This window comes from Panthera pardus, unplaced genomic scaffold (assembly GCF_024362965.1).
Source record: "Panthera pardus isolate Hobbes unplaced genomic scaffold, ASM2436296v1 HiC_scaffold_12, whole genome shotgun sequence".
Lineage (NCBI taxonomy): Eukaryota > Metazoa > Chordata > Mammalia > Carnivora > Felidae > Panthera > Panthera pardus.
The window spans coordinates 99,899,387-99,914,035 of record NW_026526677.1 but is presented as its reverse complement, the minus strand read 5'-3'; the positions used below and the strand labels follow the sequence as shown (position 1 = coordinate 99,914,035).

Below are 14,649 nucleotides of genomic sequence, written 5' to 3'. Positions count from 1 at the left end.
TCAGTGGGAAATTCGACCTCACTTACCTTCCAGGTCACTTGGATACTCTGTGAGGTCACTGGCTGCAAGGTGACATCCATGGGGGGCCCATCAGGAGCTGGTGGAGGGGGAAACAACATTACAAGTTAAGTCAGGGAAGAAAAGAGTCTTATGTGCTCACTCTCATCCTCTTCAGCTGGAGGGTTGCTGGGAACAAAGGAAAAGCTCATACATGAAAGCAGAGAACCCCCCATAAAACAGTCATAGGGCTTACCTTTCCTCTCCATTCTCCATCATCATTTGCTGAAAATGCAGCGAGCAATGACAACGAGATATTACTCTACATTTAGCAGACTGGGAACAATTTTTAAAAGTTTGATAGTATCAAGTGTAGGTAAGGGTGTGTAGTAGTGGGAATTCTTTTTTTTTAAAGGTTTATTTACATTTGAAAGAGAGAGAGACAGAGAAAGAGAGAGAAGGAGGGAAAGAATGAGTGGGGGAGGGGCAGAGACAGATGGAGACACAGAATCCGAAGCAGGCTCCAGGCTCTGAGCTGTCAGCACAGAGCCAGACATGGGGCTCAAACTCACAAGCTGTGAGGTCATGACCTGAGCTGAAGTCAGATGCTTAACTGACTGAGCCACCCAGGTGTCCCAGGAATTCTTATATCTACTGGCCATGGGAAAGGAAACTGGCCCAATACTTTAGAAGACATCTTGGCATTTCCAGTTAACGGTAGGAGTGTCCTCATCTGATGCCTTTGTAATTCTGCAACTACTTCTATCCTATAGAGAAACTCACAGGCCTCTGTAAGCATACAAGTATGAAAATGTTCACAGGTCCAAGCTGCAAGCCACCTCAATGTCCATCTTCGTTAAAATGGACAAAGAGGCTGTGGTATAATCATGGCAGAGAGTACTACAGAGCACTGAAAATGCACAAATGATGAAACTCACAAAAATACTAACGATCAAAGCAAGGAAGACACAGAATATATCAAGAATAATTTAATGAATACATTCCCTGGGAAAATGGGCAAAACCAAACAACATGCTTCTGCATACATACACTGTAGTGACAGTATAAAAGAGAAAATAAAGAATGACTATTGGTTACCTCAAAGGGAGGCATGGGGTTATGGTTGGGAAGGGGCAGAGGGAGGACCCCTGGCATGCTGGTAATTGATAGTGAGTGTTGCTTATCCTATTTTTTGCTTTATTATTTTTTTAATTTTTTTTTAACATTTATTTATTGTTGAGAGACAGAGAGAGACAGAGTGTGAGCAGGGAAGGGGCAGAGAGAGAGGGAGACACAGAATCTGAAGCAAGTTCCAGGCTCTGGGCCTGATGTGGGGCTCGAACTCACGAACTGAGAGATCATGACCGGAGCTGAAGTCAGATGCTTAACCGACTGAGCCACCCAGGTGCCCCGGTTTATTATTATTTGTAAAGCTACACATATACGTGACATGTACTTTTGGTATTGTTTTCTATTTTGCAATAGCAGGAGAACATATAGGGAGAGAAGGCTTGTTTGAGTTTTCAGAAAAACTCCAAAACAAAGGTCACAGAAAATAATACAGGGCACTAGTGCTCCACCCTTTCCAGACAGGCTGGGGCCAGAGGCGTGGGTAAGAACCATGGACAGCTCCCCAGAGCCCAGTGTCTGTAACTCCATCTGGAAAAGGTCAAACCTAAGAGCCTCCAATGATCCAAAGGCAGACACAAACAAATACCTTGGGATCTCTCCTTCCCTGTTCTAATTGTAAGCCCACTGTCAGTGCACAGGGTGGGTGTAGACCTCAGATGGCCCTGATCCCCAAGGTCACGGGAAAGAGCCACAAGGCCAGAGTGCTCACCGGCCTCCTCGGTGCTAATGGTGAGCTCTTTGCTCGGCTCGCTGCGGCCGATCTTGTTGAAGGAGTACATGCGGATGCTGTACACAGAGGCTGGGTGCAAGTCCACGATGTTGGCCTGGTTGATGGTGGGGGAGATGTTGCGTGTGGACTGCTTGAAGTCCCAGGAATCTGGAGAGAGAGCACCCATTTCAAACCACAGCCGGGAAAACCTCACAGCCCTTCCCCAGCCTCAAGCACCAGCACATCCCAATCTCCACTGTGATGCCCAGAGGAGGGCCAGCTCACACAGACTGCAGCCAGAGGGCACAGGCCTTAACCACCTCACAGAGAGTACAAGGATTCTGTTCCATGAAACTCAAGGAGACCAAGGGATGCCGGAGAACATGAGCAGCCAATGCACTGGCTCTCCTCTGCCCTGAGCCAGCTTGTGAGTTTAAGCCTCAGATAGGGGTCAAACAATATGTTCCTCAAGGTCCCTTTCAAGATCCCCATTTGCTCGCTATCCTTAAGGGTGTGATTAGCCAGTGCCTTCCTTCCCAGTCTCCCACACCACATCAGTGACCAGTTGTAACCATGAGATACCTATCAACCCAGTGCCAAGGGTGAAGCCAAGTCTCCCCCTTTTTCCTTCTGTGTATGCCTCCACGTTTCATTTCCTTGTGCACTTGTGTGGTGGTGGTCTTGAGTGCTACTTGGTCTTTGGGTGGACAGACTGAGTGCCAGAGTCCCCAGCCCAAACCTTACCCTCTTTTGCTCACTAGCAGAAGAATGCTCTCTGAGTCCTTAAGGTCAGGAGCCAACAAAGAGATTAGCATGTTCCTGATTCATCCAAGGGGACTGGCAGGCCATTCCAGGGCTGTTTAGCAAGTGAAAAATGCCACACAGGAATCCTGTGACAGTAAACATTCTGCATGTCCAGAGGAACCCAGTCATTCATTCGATATATTTTTGCTGTGCCTCTACCGGGGGATTCCCAAGAAAAATGGGAAGGGGTTGCAGTTACAGCAAAGCCTCAGCTAGGATCTTCCAAACCCAGAATTCATAACTAGATTACTTTATTGGCCCTTCACTTTGAAAAGAAAAAAAGGCAGAGCACAAGGAAACAAGCTGATAGTAAGGCTTAAAAATCTTCCCGGGGCATGTCCTGATGTCACTATTCAGTCTAATTTTCTACGCCTTTTAAATCCACAGTAGAGGATCCTGAAAATTCTCAGTAGAAAAGATTAAATTGCATTCACTGCTGTTTAATCCCTAGAACAGGAGAGGAGGCAAGCATATTCTAGAAAGACTGTTAGGAAGATTCCCCCCCCTCCCCCGGCCCCTTTAAAAAAAGGCTTATGCCTGATAAATCAGTTCACCAGAAGAGACTAACCCATGCCCTCAGATTCTGGTTAATTGAGGTCTTGATGGTTTTCAAAACACCACTTCTAGCTTCATAGGCTCAGCATCTGTGGAGGGCACCGGCCCAGCTCCCCATCTGCAGCTTTGCATTTAATTCTTTGGTTTCATGAGCCAAAGTCACAAATGGCAGGCTGTGGATGCTCAGAGGCACATTATTTTCTCCTTGTCTTTTAAAAACACCCCAACCACCCAGAGAGTCACTCTGTGGCTGGCAGGTTAAGCCAGGGTTGCAAATACGATGGCTCCTACCTGCTGCGGACACCTCTTTGGTTTGGGAGGGAATGGGCTACACCTCTCTCTGTGGCATTCTGGGAGCTGGTGCCAGCTCACGCATCGTACTCAATTTGCCCGTGTTTATGGGAGAGGGATATTAACCATGAGTCAGTGAGGGAGGAGGCCCACATGATGTGTCTGAACACAGAGAGACTAAGGAAAAACAAAATATATATATTTGCATATACATATTATTAGAAGAGCCTTGCTCTCTATATTGGTAAGAAACATTAACATGGGAGGTACTGTGGATGGAAATATACATAAAACTGACATTTTCTTCACAATAGATTCAGGTTATTAGTTCCTCGTTTTTACCAATATCACAGCAGCGATAACGTGTCCCTCTGTGTGTGAGTCACCTGCTATCGATTTGTCCCAGGACAGTGGATGTTAACATTGTTCACTTAGCTTAGGTGGCCCTCCGTCAGATTCCTCTACTTATTATAAAGTTAATACTTCCCCCTCTATCATTAGTAAAGGCGTCGGAGGGATTTACTGAGAGATGTATATAAACCATCACATTGTCTTCTTAGTTCCTCTTTGCTTGTAGTTTGCTTTGGAAAATGAAGGCTGTCACTTTTGTTTCCTTGGAGATACTAGCCTTTGCAAACCGGGGTTTTAATCCATCAGGCCTCGGTCCTCTGTTTCCATTATAGTTCACACATTCATGTCACATTCTCTTCTTTATTACTTCTTTGTATTTTCAAAAAAAGTCTACAAGAATCATATTATTAACGCATGTCAAGTGTGTTAAGTTTCTAAAATATAGCTCAGCACAAATGATACAAATTTTCAAAGAAATAGGAGACTTGGAAAACGATTGCTCTAACTCATTTTATCTCAGTGTGTGTGTTCATCTCCCTAGTGTGTTTACAAAATACAAAGAGCAACATCCAAAAATAGATTTACAAGATTGACACAATTGAAAATAATCTTGGTTTCGCTGACATGAAAATTTGGTCTCTATCACTTCTCGTGTATGCATACTTCCTATTTTTATGTATGTTTATGTGCATAAAATGTTAACATTATTTGATTCATTCTTTCTTGTTACCTTCTTAACGTGTTTCTATTATTCTTCTCAGTTACAGAAACTGCTATAAACATTCATTAGGGCTGTCTCTGCGTATTGTTCTGTGTTCTTTTCAGATAAATTCTAGTTAAGATAAATTGGAGTAAAACCCGAGCTTTACCATTTACTGGATGTTTGACAAAATATTCTCATAAAAGAGGAAGAATAATATTATTATTCTCAGATTATTTATGTGGTTCATGCATTCATATATAAAAAACTGTTAGAAAGATACGCGGTACATAGTAAATTTTCGAAAGGGTTTGTTGTTGCTATGCTCACGATCCTATTAGGCCTGTAAATTCCATACAACCCTTTCATTGGACCACAGACATTGGTGCTCACTAGTAAAAAATGAGCTTGTTAAAAATGTGGAAACCCAGGTCCCGCCCCAGAAGTGAACTAGAGAGAGTCTGCATTTTTACAAGGGCTCCATTTTGTTTCTGCACACATTAAAATTTGAGAAGCACATTTCTGACTCACCATAAGTTTTCCATCTGAGACGTATACACAATTTATCCTGTATGCCATAAATACCACACTCAAAAATGTGTATGCCTGTGTTGATGCCTTAATTTTATAATTTATCATCCAGAAAAATAGAGGCTCCACAGTGGTTTTCATGGAGCAAATGGTATCTTCTTTCTCCAGAGCTGGAGAACGTTACCGTGCAAAAAATGATCTTACTGGATAATGCAGGACACTCCCCTAAGTCACAACCAGTTCTCTTAGCTCTCTGGTTTCATCTTGGGTCAGATTATGAACTCTGCCCATGGCCACGTAGTAGATTGTTTTGTGTTTCAAGGACGGCTGACATTCAGGGATGTAGACATAGAACCGTCTCATGCAGAGCAGGAATTGTACAGGGATGTGATACTGCTGAACTGCAGGAACCTGGCCTCTGTAGGTGAGGAAGACTTCCCCCAGAAACTTCTAGTCTACCCTCCAGCTCTTGGCTCCACTGTTTGCAGAATCTCTCTTGGAGCTTCCAGTTCCTGTGACAGAGTTTCAGATCCCTGCTTTCAAGGATGGAATTGGGGGTTTGTTGGTGAAGAATGACTTCATGGTGTTTCATCATGCCTTTAAACTTCATCTTTCCTGAGGTAACCTACACCCTTTACTTGCGATTAGTGGTATTTCTATAAATTCAGTGGCATAAACTATTGTGGCCCCCATCTTAATATCCAATTTCCACCCCTTAGATTTGACCCAGAAATACTTAGAAGTGGAACTTAGGATCTGAAGTTTTTACTATACTAGCAACAGTAAAGGTGCTGTCAGAAAACAGTATTTTGGGACATGATGTTCTAGAATATTCTAATATCCTACAATGTCCTCTCTTCTCACCCAGGCACAACACTGGATTGGAAACTGGAGAATCTCCAGCAAAACCCATGTCCCTTTTTCTAATAAACAGGCTTACTGTCTCTAAACTCAACCTGGTCACTTTTTTGGAGCAAAAGAAGGAGCCGTGGGATCTGAGGAGGAAGGAGACAAAAGCCAACACAGCCGGGTGGGCGGGAGAGATTGAAGCGAAGGACACAGGTGAGAGGTCAGAGGTCACAGAGGAAGCCAGACCTTAACATATGGTTTGGGAAGATTTGCTTCAATGGAAATGATTTTTGAGACGCCTAAGTTTTCTGCTGCTGTCACAGAGGGAGACTCCTCCCCAACCCTCCAGGCATCTTCTGCTCCAGTGGACTTCTGTCACGTTCACATTGAGGCCCAAAGTTGTCCCCTGGAACTGTGAGGCTGCTTTTCCATCACTTTTAGGGGCCTGGGAAAATCTGGGCGCGCTTCTGAGGAATTCTGCGTTAAGGCATTTTTAGAGTTCTGCTTCTGCCTCGTGTGAGAAACTTGCAAGGGAAACGGTCGAGCTAGTGGGGATTTGGTTCAGAAATCCCAGGAACACCAGAGACAGGTATCACGTGTGCTCTGCTGAGTCATTTCCAGTCCTGTGGAGGCTTCACACACGACCCTCCAAAGTTCAGACAGTAATTTCCTTGTGGCACAACGCACCTCCTTAAAATGAGCAAACCGAATCTCCCATTCCACTTTGAAATTTCTGTGTTCTTTGTAAGAACTAACTTTAGAAATTTCAAGTCTATGTGCCCCAGTTCCTCAACAGTACAAGAGTTTCATGCATCCATTTACCTCACAGAATTCTTTCTTTTACTGAAGTATAATTGACATATAACATTATATTAGTTTCAGGTGTAGAACATAATGATTCAGTACTTACATACATTGTGAAGTGATCACTACCTTAAGTCCAGTCACTATCTGTCACCATACAAAGTTACAAAGTTTTCTTCTTATGATGAGAATCCTCATCATTTAGTCTCTTAGCAACTTTTTAAAAATAAGTTTATTTATGTATTTTGAGAGAGAAAGTGCAAGGAGAAGGGCAGAGAGAGAGAGAGAGAGAGAGAGGAGTGAGGGAATCCCAAGTGGGCTCCATGCTGTTAGTGCAGAGACGGATGTGGGGCTGTCGCATAAAATGTGAGATCACGACCTGAGCTGAAATCAAGAGTCGGACGCTGAACTCACTAAGCCACCCGGGGCTCCACATCTTAGCAACTTTTAAACATGCAATACGATATTATTGTCCACAGTCACCATGCTGTACATTACTTCCCCGTGACTCATTTATTTTACAACTGAAGTTTGTACTTCCTGACGTCCTTCCCGCATTTCACCCACTCTCAAAACTCCTTCCCTCTGGCAACCACCAGTCTGTTCTCTACATCTACAAAGTTTATTACGTGTGTTTGTTTTGTTTTTTTTTTTAAATTCTACATATAAGTGAAATCATGTGGTATTTGTCCTTTTTCTGTCTGACTTATTTCACTTAGCATAATACCCTCCAGGTCCACTCTGTGTTGTTGCAAATGGCAAAATTCCACTCTTTTCTATGGCTGAGTAATATTTCACTGTGTGTGTGTGTGTGTGTGTGTGTGTGTGTGTGTACATACATCCCACATCTTTCTTCATCCATTCATTTATTAATGGACTGAGGTTGCTTCCATATCTTAAGCTATCGTAAATCATGCGGCAACGAACGTAGGGGTGCATACATATTTTTGAATTAGTATTTGTGGTTTCTTTGGATAAATACCTAGAAGTGGAGTTGCTGAATCAAACAATAATTCTTGTTTCAATTTTTTGAGAAACTTCCACACTGTTTTCCATAGTGGCTGCAGCAATTTACATTCTCACCAACAGTGCAAGAAGGTTCCCCTTTTTCCCACATCCCTGCCAACACTTATTATTTCTTGTGTAATCAATTCTTTGAAGGCTGAGAGCAGTGAGGAGGCAGCAGAAGAAAAGCCTGAAGCTTGCAGAGGCTGGTTCATGAGGTTTAAGGAAAGAAATCATCTCTGTAACATAAGAGTATTAGGCAAGGCAGCAAGTGCTGATGTAGAAGCTGCAGCAAGTTACCCAGAAGATCCGGGTAAGAGAATTAATGAAGGTGGTTACACTGACCAACAGATTTTCAGTGTAGATAAAACAGCCTTCTATTGGAAGATGCCACCTCGGACTTTCATAGCTAGAGAGGGGAAGTCAATGTCTGGCTTCAAAGCTTCAAAGGACAGGTTGATTGTCTCGTTAGGGGCTAATGCAGCTGGTGACTTAAAGTTGAAGCCAATGCTCATTTAACATTCCAAAAATCCTAGGTCCCTTAAGAATTATGCTAAATCTACATCGCCTACATGTACAGCCTCTACATCGCTGTATAAATGGAACAACAAAGCCTGGATGCTAGCACATCTGTTTCTAACATGGTTTGCTGAATATTTTAAGCCCACTGTTGAGACCTACTGCTCAGAAAAAAAGATTTCTTTCAAAATATTACTGCTCGATGACAATGCACCTGACAAGAGGTCCGATGGAGATGTACAACGGTTGCCATCTTCACACCTGCTAACACGATATCCTTTCTGCAGCCCATGGATCAAGGCGTCATTTCGACTTTCAAGTCTTATTATTTTAAGAAATACATTTCATGAGGCTATAGCTGCCACAGATAGTGATTCCTCTGATGGATCTGAGCAAAGTAAATTGAAAATCTTCCGGAAAGGATTTGCCATTCTACAAGCCATTCAAGAACATTTGTGATTCATGGGAAGAGGTCAAAATATCAACATTAATAGGAATTTGGAAGAAGCTGATTGCCACCCTCGCGTGGGCTTTGAGGGGTTCAAGGCTTCAGTGGAGGAAGAGGCTGCAGGTGTGGTGGAAATAACAAGAGAACTAGAATCAGAAGCGGAGCCTGAAGGAAGAGGAGACTGCATGGCCGCCGTTTCAGGATAAAACTTGAATGAATGAGGAGTTGCTTCTTATGGAGAAGCAAAGTAAGTGGTTTCTTGTTTTAAATTTCTTTAAATGTTTTGCTGATTTTTGAGAAAGAGAGGGTGAGCAGGGTAGGGGCAGAGAGAGAGGTGGGAGGAAACAGAGAATCCAGAGTGGGCTCTGTGCTGACAGCAGAGAGCCTGATTCAGGGCTTGAACTCACGAACCGCGAGACCATGACCCGAGCAAAGACGCTTACTGACTGAGCCACCCAGGCGCCCCAAGAAAGCGGTTTCTTGAAATGGAATCTACTCCTGGGAGAGACACTCTGAAGACTGCTGAAGCGACAGCAAAGGATTTAGAATATGACATAAACTTAGCTGATAAAGCTGAGGCAGGGTTTGAGAGACTGGATGCCCATTCTGAGAGAAATTCTGTGGGTAAAATGCTATCAAACAGCATCACCTGCTACAGAGAAATCACTCGTGAAAGGGGGAGTCTGCTGATGTGGAAAACTTTATTGTCTTATTTTAAGAAATGGCTGCAGCCACCCCAACCTTCAGCAACCACCACTCTGATCAGCAGGCATCACCACCATTGAGGCAGGACCCTCCATCAGCAAAAAGATTATGACTCATTGAAAGCTCAGATGATAGTATGCGTTTTTTTTACAATAAATTATTTTTTTAAATGTTTGTTTATTTATTTTGAGAGAGAGAGAGAGAGAGAGAGCGTGGGCGAGCACTAGCAGGGGAAGAGCAGAGAGAGAGAGGAGAGAGAGAGTCCCAAGCAGGCTCTGTGTGGTCAGTGCAGAGCCAGATGTGGGACTCAAACTCACAAACCATGAGATCGTGACCTGAGCCAAAATCAAGAGACAGAGGCTTAACTGACTGAGCCACCCAGGCTCCCCTACAATAAACTATTTTAAAATTAAGGTACATAGCTTTTTTTTCCCAAACAGAATGCTATTGCACACTTAATAGACTACAGAATAGTGTACATGTAACTTTTATATGCACTGGGAAACCAAAAAGTTCATCTGACTTGCTTTCTCTTGGTGATCTACAAGTATCTCTGATGTATGCCTATAATCATTGATAAGTAAGGACTTACTAATGCCACTCTGTTAATTGTTTTCTGCCTGTTTTGTAGTTTCTTTCTGTTTCTTCTTTTGCTCTCTTCGCTTGTGGTTTGATGACTTTCTTTAGCAGTGTGCTTAAATTCTTTTCTCATTTTCTCTTGTGTACCTAGGTTTTCACTATGAGGCTCACACAGAATAGCCTATATATATAATAGTTTATTTTAACCTGAGAGCAACTTACGTTGGAATGCATTCTAAAACTCTATATTATTTATTCCTCCTGTTGTATGATTTTGATGACACACTTCACATCTTTTTGTGTGTCCATTAACTAATTATTGTAGTTATGCATTTTTTACTACTTTTGTCTTTTAACCTTCACACTAGCCGTATGAGTGATTAACCCACTATATTTACTATATATTTACCTTTACCAGTGAGATTTTTACTTTTGTATGTTTTCTTGTTACTATTTAGTGCCCTTTCTCTTCAGCTTAATGAAGTCCCTTTAACATTTGTTGTAAGATCAATTTAGTGGTGATGAACTCATTTAACTTTGCTTGTCTGGAAAACTCTTGGTCTCTCCTTCAATTCCAAATGATAACCTTGCCGGGTAGAGTATTCTTGGTTGGAAATTTTTTCCCTTTGGCACTTTGAATACACCATGCCACTCCCTTTTGGCCTGCAAAGTTTCTGAGAAATCTAATATCTTATGGGCTTTCCCCTGTACATAACAAGATATTTTTCTCTTGCTGCTTTATAGATCCTCCCTTTATCTTTAATTTTTGACATTTTAATTATAACATGTCTTGGTGTGGCTCTCTTTGGGTTTATCTTATCTGGAACTCTCTGGGCTTCCTGGATCTGGATGTTTGTTTCTTTTGCCAAGGTAGGGAAATTTTCAGCCATTATTACTTTATTTTTGTATTTTTAATTTATTATTAAAATTAATTAATAATAAATTAAATAATAAATAATAGTTAAATATCAAACTAAAATCATTTTAATTATTAATTTTATTATTATTAAAGTAAGCTCTACACCCAATGCGGGGCTTGAATTCATGACCCCAAGATCAAGAGTCCAATGCTCTACCAACTGACCCAGTCAGGTGCCCCAGCCTTTATTATTTTAAATAAGTTTTCTTGCCCATTTGTTGCTTCTTCAGGAGCCCTGTAGTGGGAGTGTTACTCTGCTAGATATTGCGGCATAGGTCTCTTAAGCTATCTTCACTTTTAAAAATTCTTTTATCTTTTTGCCACTCTGTTTGGGAGAGTTCCACTGCCCTGTCTTCCAGGTCACTGATCCTTTTTTCTGCTTTGTCTAGTCTGCTTTGAACCCCCTGGTGTGTTCTTCAGCTCTGTAACTTCTCTTTGGTACTTTTTAATATTTTCTGTCTCCTTATTGAAGTCTTCTGTGTTCATCCATTCTTCTCCTAAGTTCCATGGGCATCTTTATGACCATTACTTTGAACTGGTTATCAGGTAATTTATTTACCTCTATTTCATTATGTTCTTTCCCCCTAAAGTTTTATGTTATTCTTTTATGTGGAACATATTCCACTGTTTCTTCATTTTGCTTGACTCTGTGTTTGTTTCTGTGCATTAGGTAAAATAGCCACCTCCCCTTGGCTTGAAGGAGTGGCCTTGTGTAGGTGATGAACCATATTGTTTAACCTTGCCCTAGCCCTTGGTTGTCTCTTGAACCTTTGTGATTGTCTAAGCAGCCTGATTTATTCTGGATCGGTCCCAGTTGTTGAGGGTGTGCCAAGACCTGTCAGTGTTCCAGAGGGAGGGATCTTAGCACCTGCTGACTTTCAGGCTGACTGGAAGCCAGATTCTTAGACAGCAGCTTTTAAAGTATACAAATACATACTGTCCAATGGGACCGCAATCACAAACCCTGCTGGCCTCCAGACCAGGCCATCTGGAGGTGTCCCCTTGGCAATAGTTGCAAAAGTCAAGGCTCCAGACAAGTGTATGAGCTCCTTCCTGGGATGTACTGGTATGCTGTAGTGAGGCCAAGGGAAAGCACAAGGATGGCATTCCCTTAGCCCACCTTCTCTTAGAACATTTCAGTAGTCTTAGGATGTGTCATAACCCGAAGCCTGCCCTTTAGGCTGAAGCTCTAGGACAAGTGAATAGGTCCTTTTCACAAGAAGCCTGGGGTGTGTTTTAGTTTGCTGTCTGTGCAGTGTCCCGGGGGTGAGAGCCTGCCAAGAATTGTCTCTCTGATTGTTTCAGACCCATGGGGCCTGGAAACATAAGCCTGCCTAGCCACCAGACCCAGATGCTCAAGGGCTGTCCCTAATGTGGATTGTGTGCACCTGCTGGCTTTAGCAGGGCCACGGGAGAGTGTGGGGGTGGGGTGCACCAGCTGACTCTAGTGGAGAAGAAGAGCCAATAATTCCCAAGCACTTGTGATGCACCAGGTGTGGTGCTGGACAATGTAAACATTCACCATTTACTCTTCACACCCCCATGATATCGGCACTATATCTCCGTGGCATCGGCAACCCCCACGTCACCAAATCCAATTCTTCACCTGGCCTCTCGGGAGTGTTCAACACTTGGACCTCTCCCTTTTCCTGACATACTCTTTCCTTGGCTTCCCTGATAAAACACTCTCTGGCTTTTCTCTTACGTCTTGGGCTATTTTTCCTCTCTCTGCTTTGCAGGTGCATTTTTCCCACCCTCCCATTAATGGTTAGATGGGGTTCTTCCAGTCCATCCTAGGTTCTACTTCTTTCGTTTTACAGAATTTCCCCATATTTGCCTTCTATTTCCATCTATACACAGATAACGTGAAGATTTGTGTCCAGCTGGACATCTCCTTTGAACTCAAGATTCTTACAGCCAACTGTTTACTTGACGTCTCTTCTTGGAGGTTTCAAAGGCAGCTCACATTCAACATGTCCAAGACAGAAGTCTTGACCATACCCCCTATAAACCCATCACCTTCCTCACATCTGCACCTCAGGAAATAGGCGCACGGTGTGCCGGGTGTTATTCCGGACTCTTCTATAGCTTTTGTGTCCCATGTATCTCTTAAATCTCTCCATTTCTCTCCATCTCCATCCCCGCCCCAGGCAAGCCACTGTCACCTCCCCCTTGGACCAGGGAAACAACATCCCAGAACCTACTGTGCACCCCTTTCCATGTGTTCAACACACTGCAGCCATCCTTCACCCCACAAATAGGATCAAACACTTTCTGCCGGCCGAACACTGTCCCGGCCCTGAGAGTGGTCTTCTCGAACACAAATCTGATACTGCTGTCCCCTTGCATAAAACTCTCCAATAGGTTTTCCTTGTTCTTGGGACAAAAACAAAATTTCTTCTCAGGACCTCAGGCCCTACAACATCTGGCTTGTGTATACCTTTCGGGCTCCATGTTTCTCCACTCTTTTCTTCTGAACTCCTACAGCATTTACAGCCCTCTTTGCCGCACAGGGCTCACTGTTTCAGTAGCAACTGGCCAAGGAGACACTAAGCTCCCTAAAGGCAGGAGCCATGTATAAAGCTTTGCCTGTCTCCACTTGGCATGTGCTGGGCACTTAAAACCCACTGTTGGTGTTAGATCCGAGCCACTGTGTGTCCTTTACTTTGGACTCAGAGTTCCTCTGCATTTTGTAGTCACAATAAATACCCCGCCTTGCCTTTCCCTTCCCTGCCACACTAGGCCGCCAATCACAGAAGGGTTGGGGCCTGGAGGGTCCCAGAAAGTGGCCCCTTTCTCTCTGCTTTTACCAGTCGTTTGCAGGTGGATTTGACCTTGTGTTCCCAAATCATCTTTGATGTTGGCATAAAAACTCTCTCCCCACAGCCCTTTCAGGCTAATGCATCAGAGTCAAACCTGAAGGCCTTTAGTTGATTTTCCAAACTTGATCACTGCCATCTCTCTGACCCTGAATAGCTGAAATTAGGGGCCCTATTTTCTTCTCTTTCCTTTTCAGCTCTGAGTACTGAGCTGGGTTTGGCGAATATTGTCTGTTTTAATATTCCCTTTCATATGAGCCTGGCTTACCCAGATTAACATATTTCATTAAGGGCACTCTCTCCCTTTCTTCATCAAAGGGTTTCTGATGCAAAAATATTCTTCTTAAAAAATAAGGAAGTGGCTGGGGAGATGTCAGCGCCTTCTACTCTGTGGACTGCTTGCCGGGAGGGGACCTGGAGCCTCTGGTCTTTCAGAAGACACATTTGCTGTAGAGGGAGAGCAGCTTGGACAAAAGCCACATCTGGAGCATTTAGCTGCCTGCACTTGGGAAACAAATCCATTCTGCCTCTCTGACTTTCTCCTTGCATGACAGCACTAAGCCCCCGCCCCCACCCCCACCCATGGCAATCTCTCTGCAGCACCCAGAAGAGGTTCCCTGGGTCACGACGACCGCACACGACATCCCAGCATCAGTCCCTCTCACAGCCACACTCCAGCTAACACAGAACATCACAGCACACACCAGGCTGGCTCACCCCACAGTGGCCGACAGCTCGCACCAGGAGGCTGCCTTCTGGGCTTGGAGGGCCGTCCTCAAAGAACCCATTCCTGCTCCTTGCTTGGGGAACAGAAGTGAAATGTAGTGTCTGCATTTTTAAAACTGCACAGCGCCATCTGATAGATTTGTGTGGATGGTGCTATTTATCATTCAGCATTCATGTATTATTACTCTGCTGCCCGGGGCCAGGAGA

The 14,649-nt window shown here is 43.6% G+C and overlaps 1 protein-coding gene across 2 annotated transcripts in view; it reads right to left on the bottom strand.

The window, feature by feature from the left end:
• The window catches only part of DSCAML1 (DS cell adhesion molecule like 1), a 348,919-nt gene that overhangs the window by 38,908 nt on the left and 295,362 nt on the right, over positions 1-14,649 (bottom strand). For both annotated transcript variants that reach the window (XM_053900430.1, XM_053900429.1), the window contains exons 15-16: positions 1,838-2,005; positions 27-97 (exon numbers count right to left, since the gene is read on the bottom strand). In XM_053900430.1, coding sequence (XP_053756405.1) covers positions 27-97; positions 1,838-2,005 — 239 coding nt within the window. The remainder of the gene's footprint in view (positions 1-26; positions 98-1,837; positions 2,006-14,649) is intronic.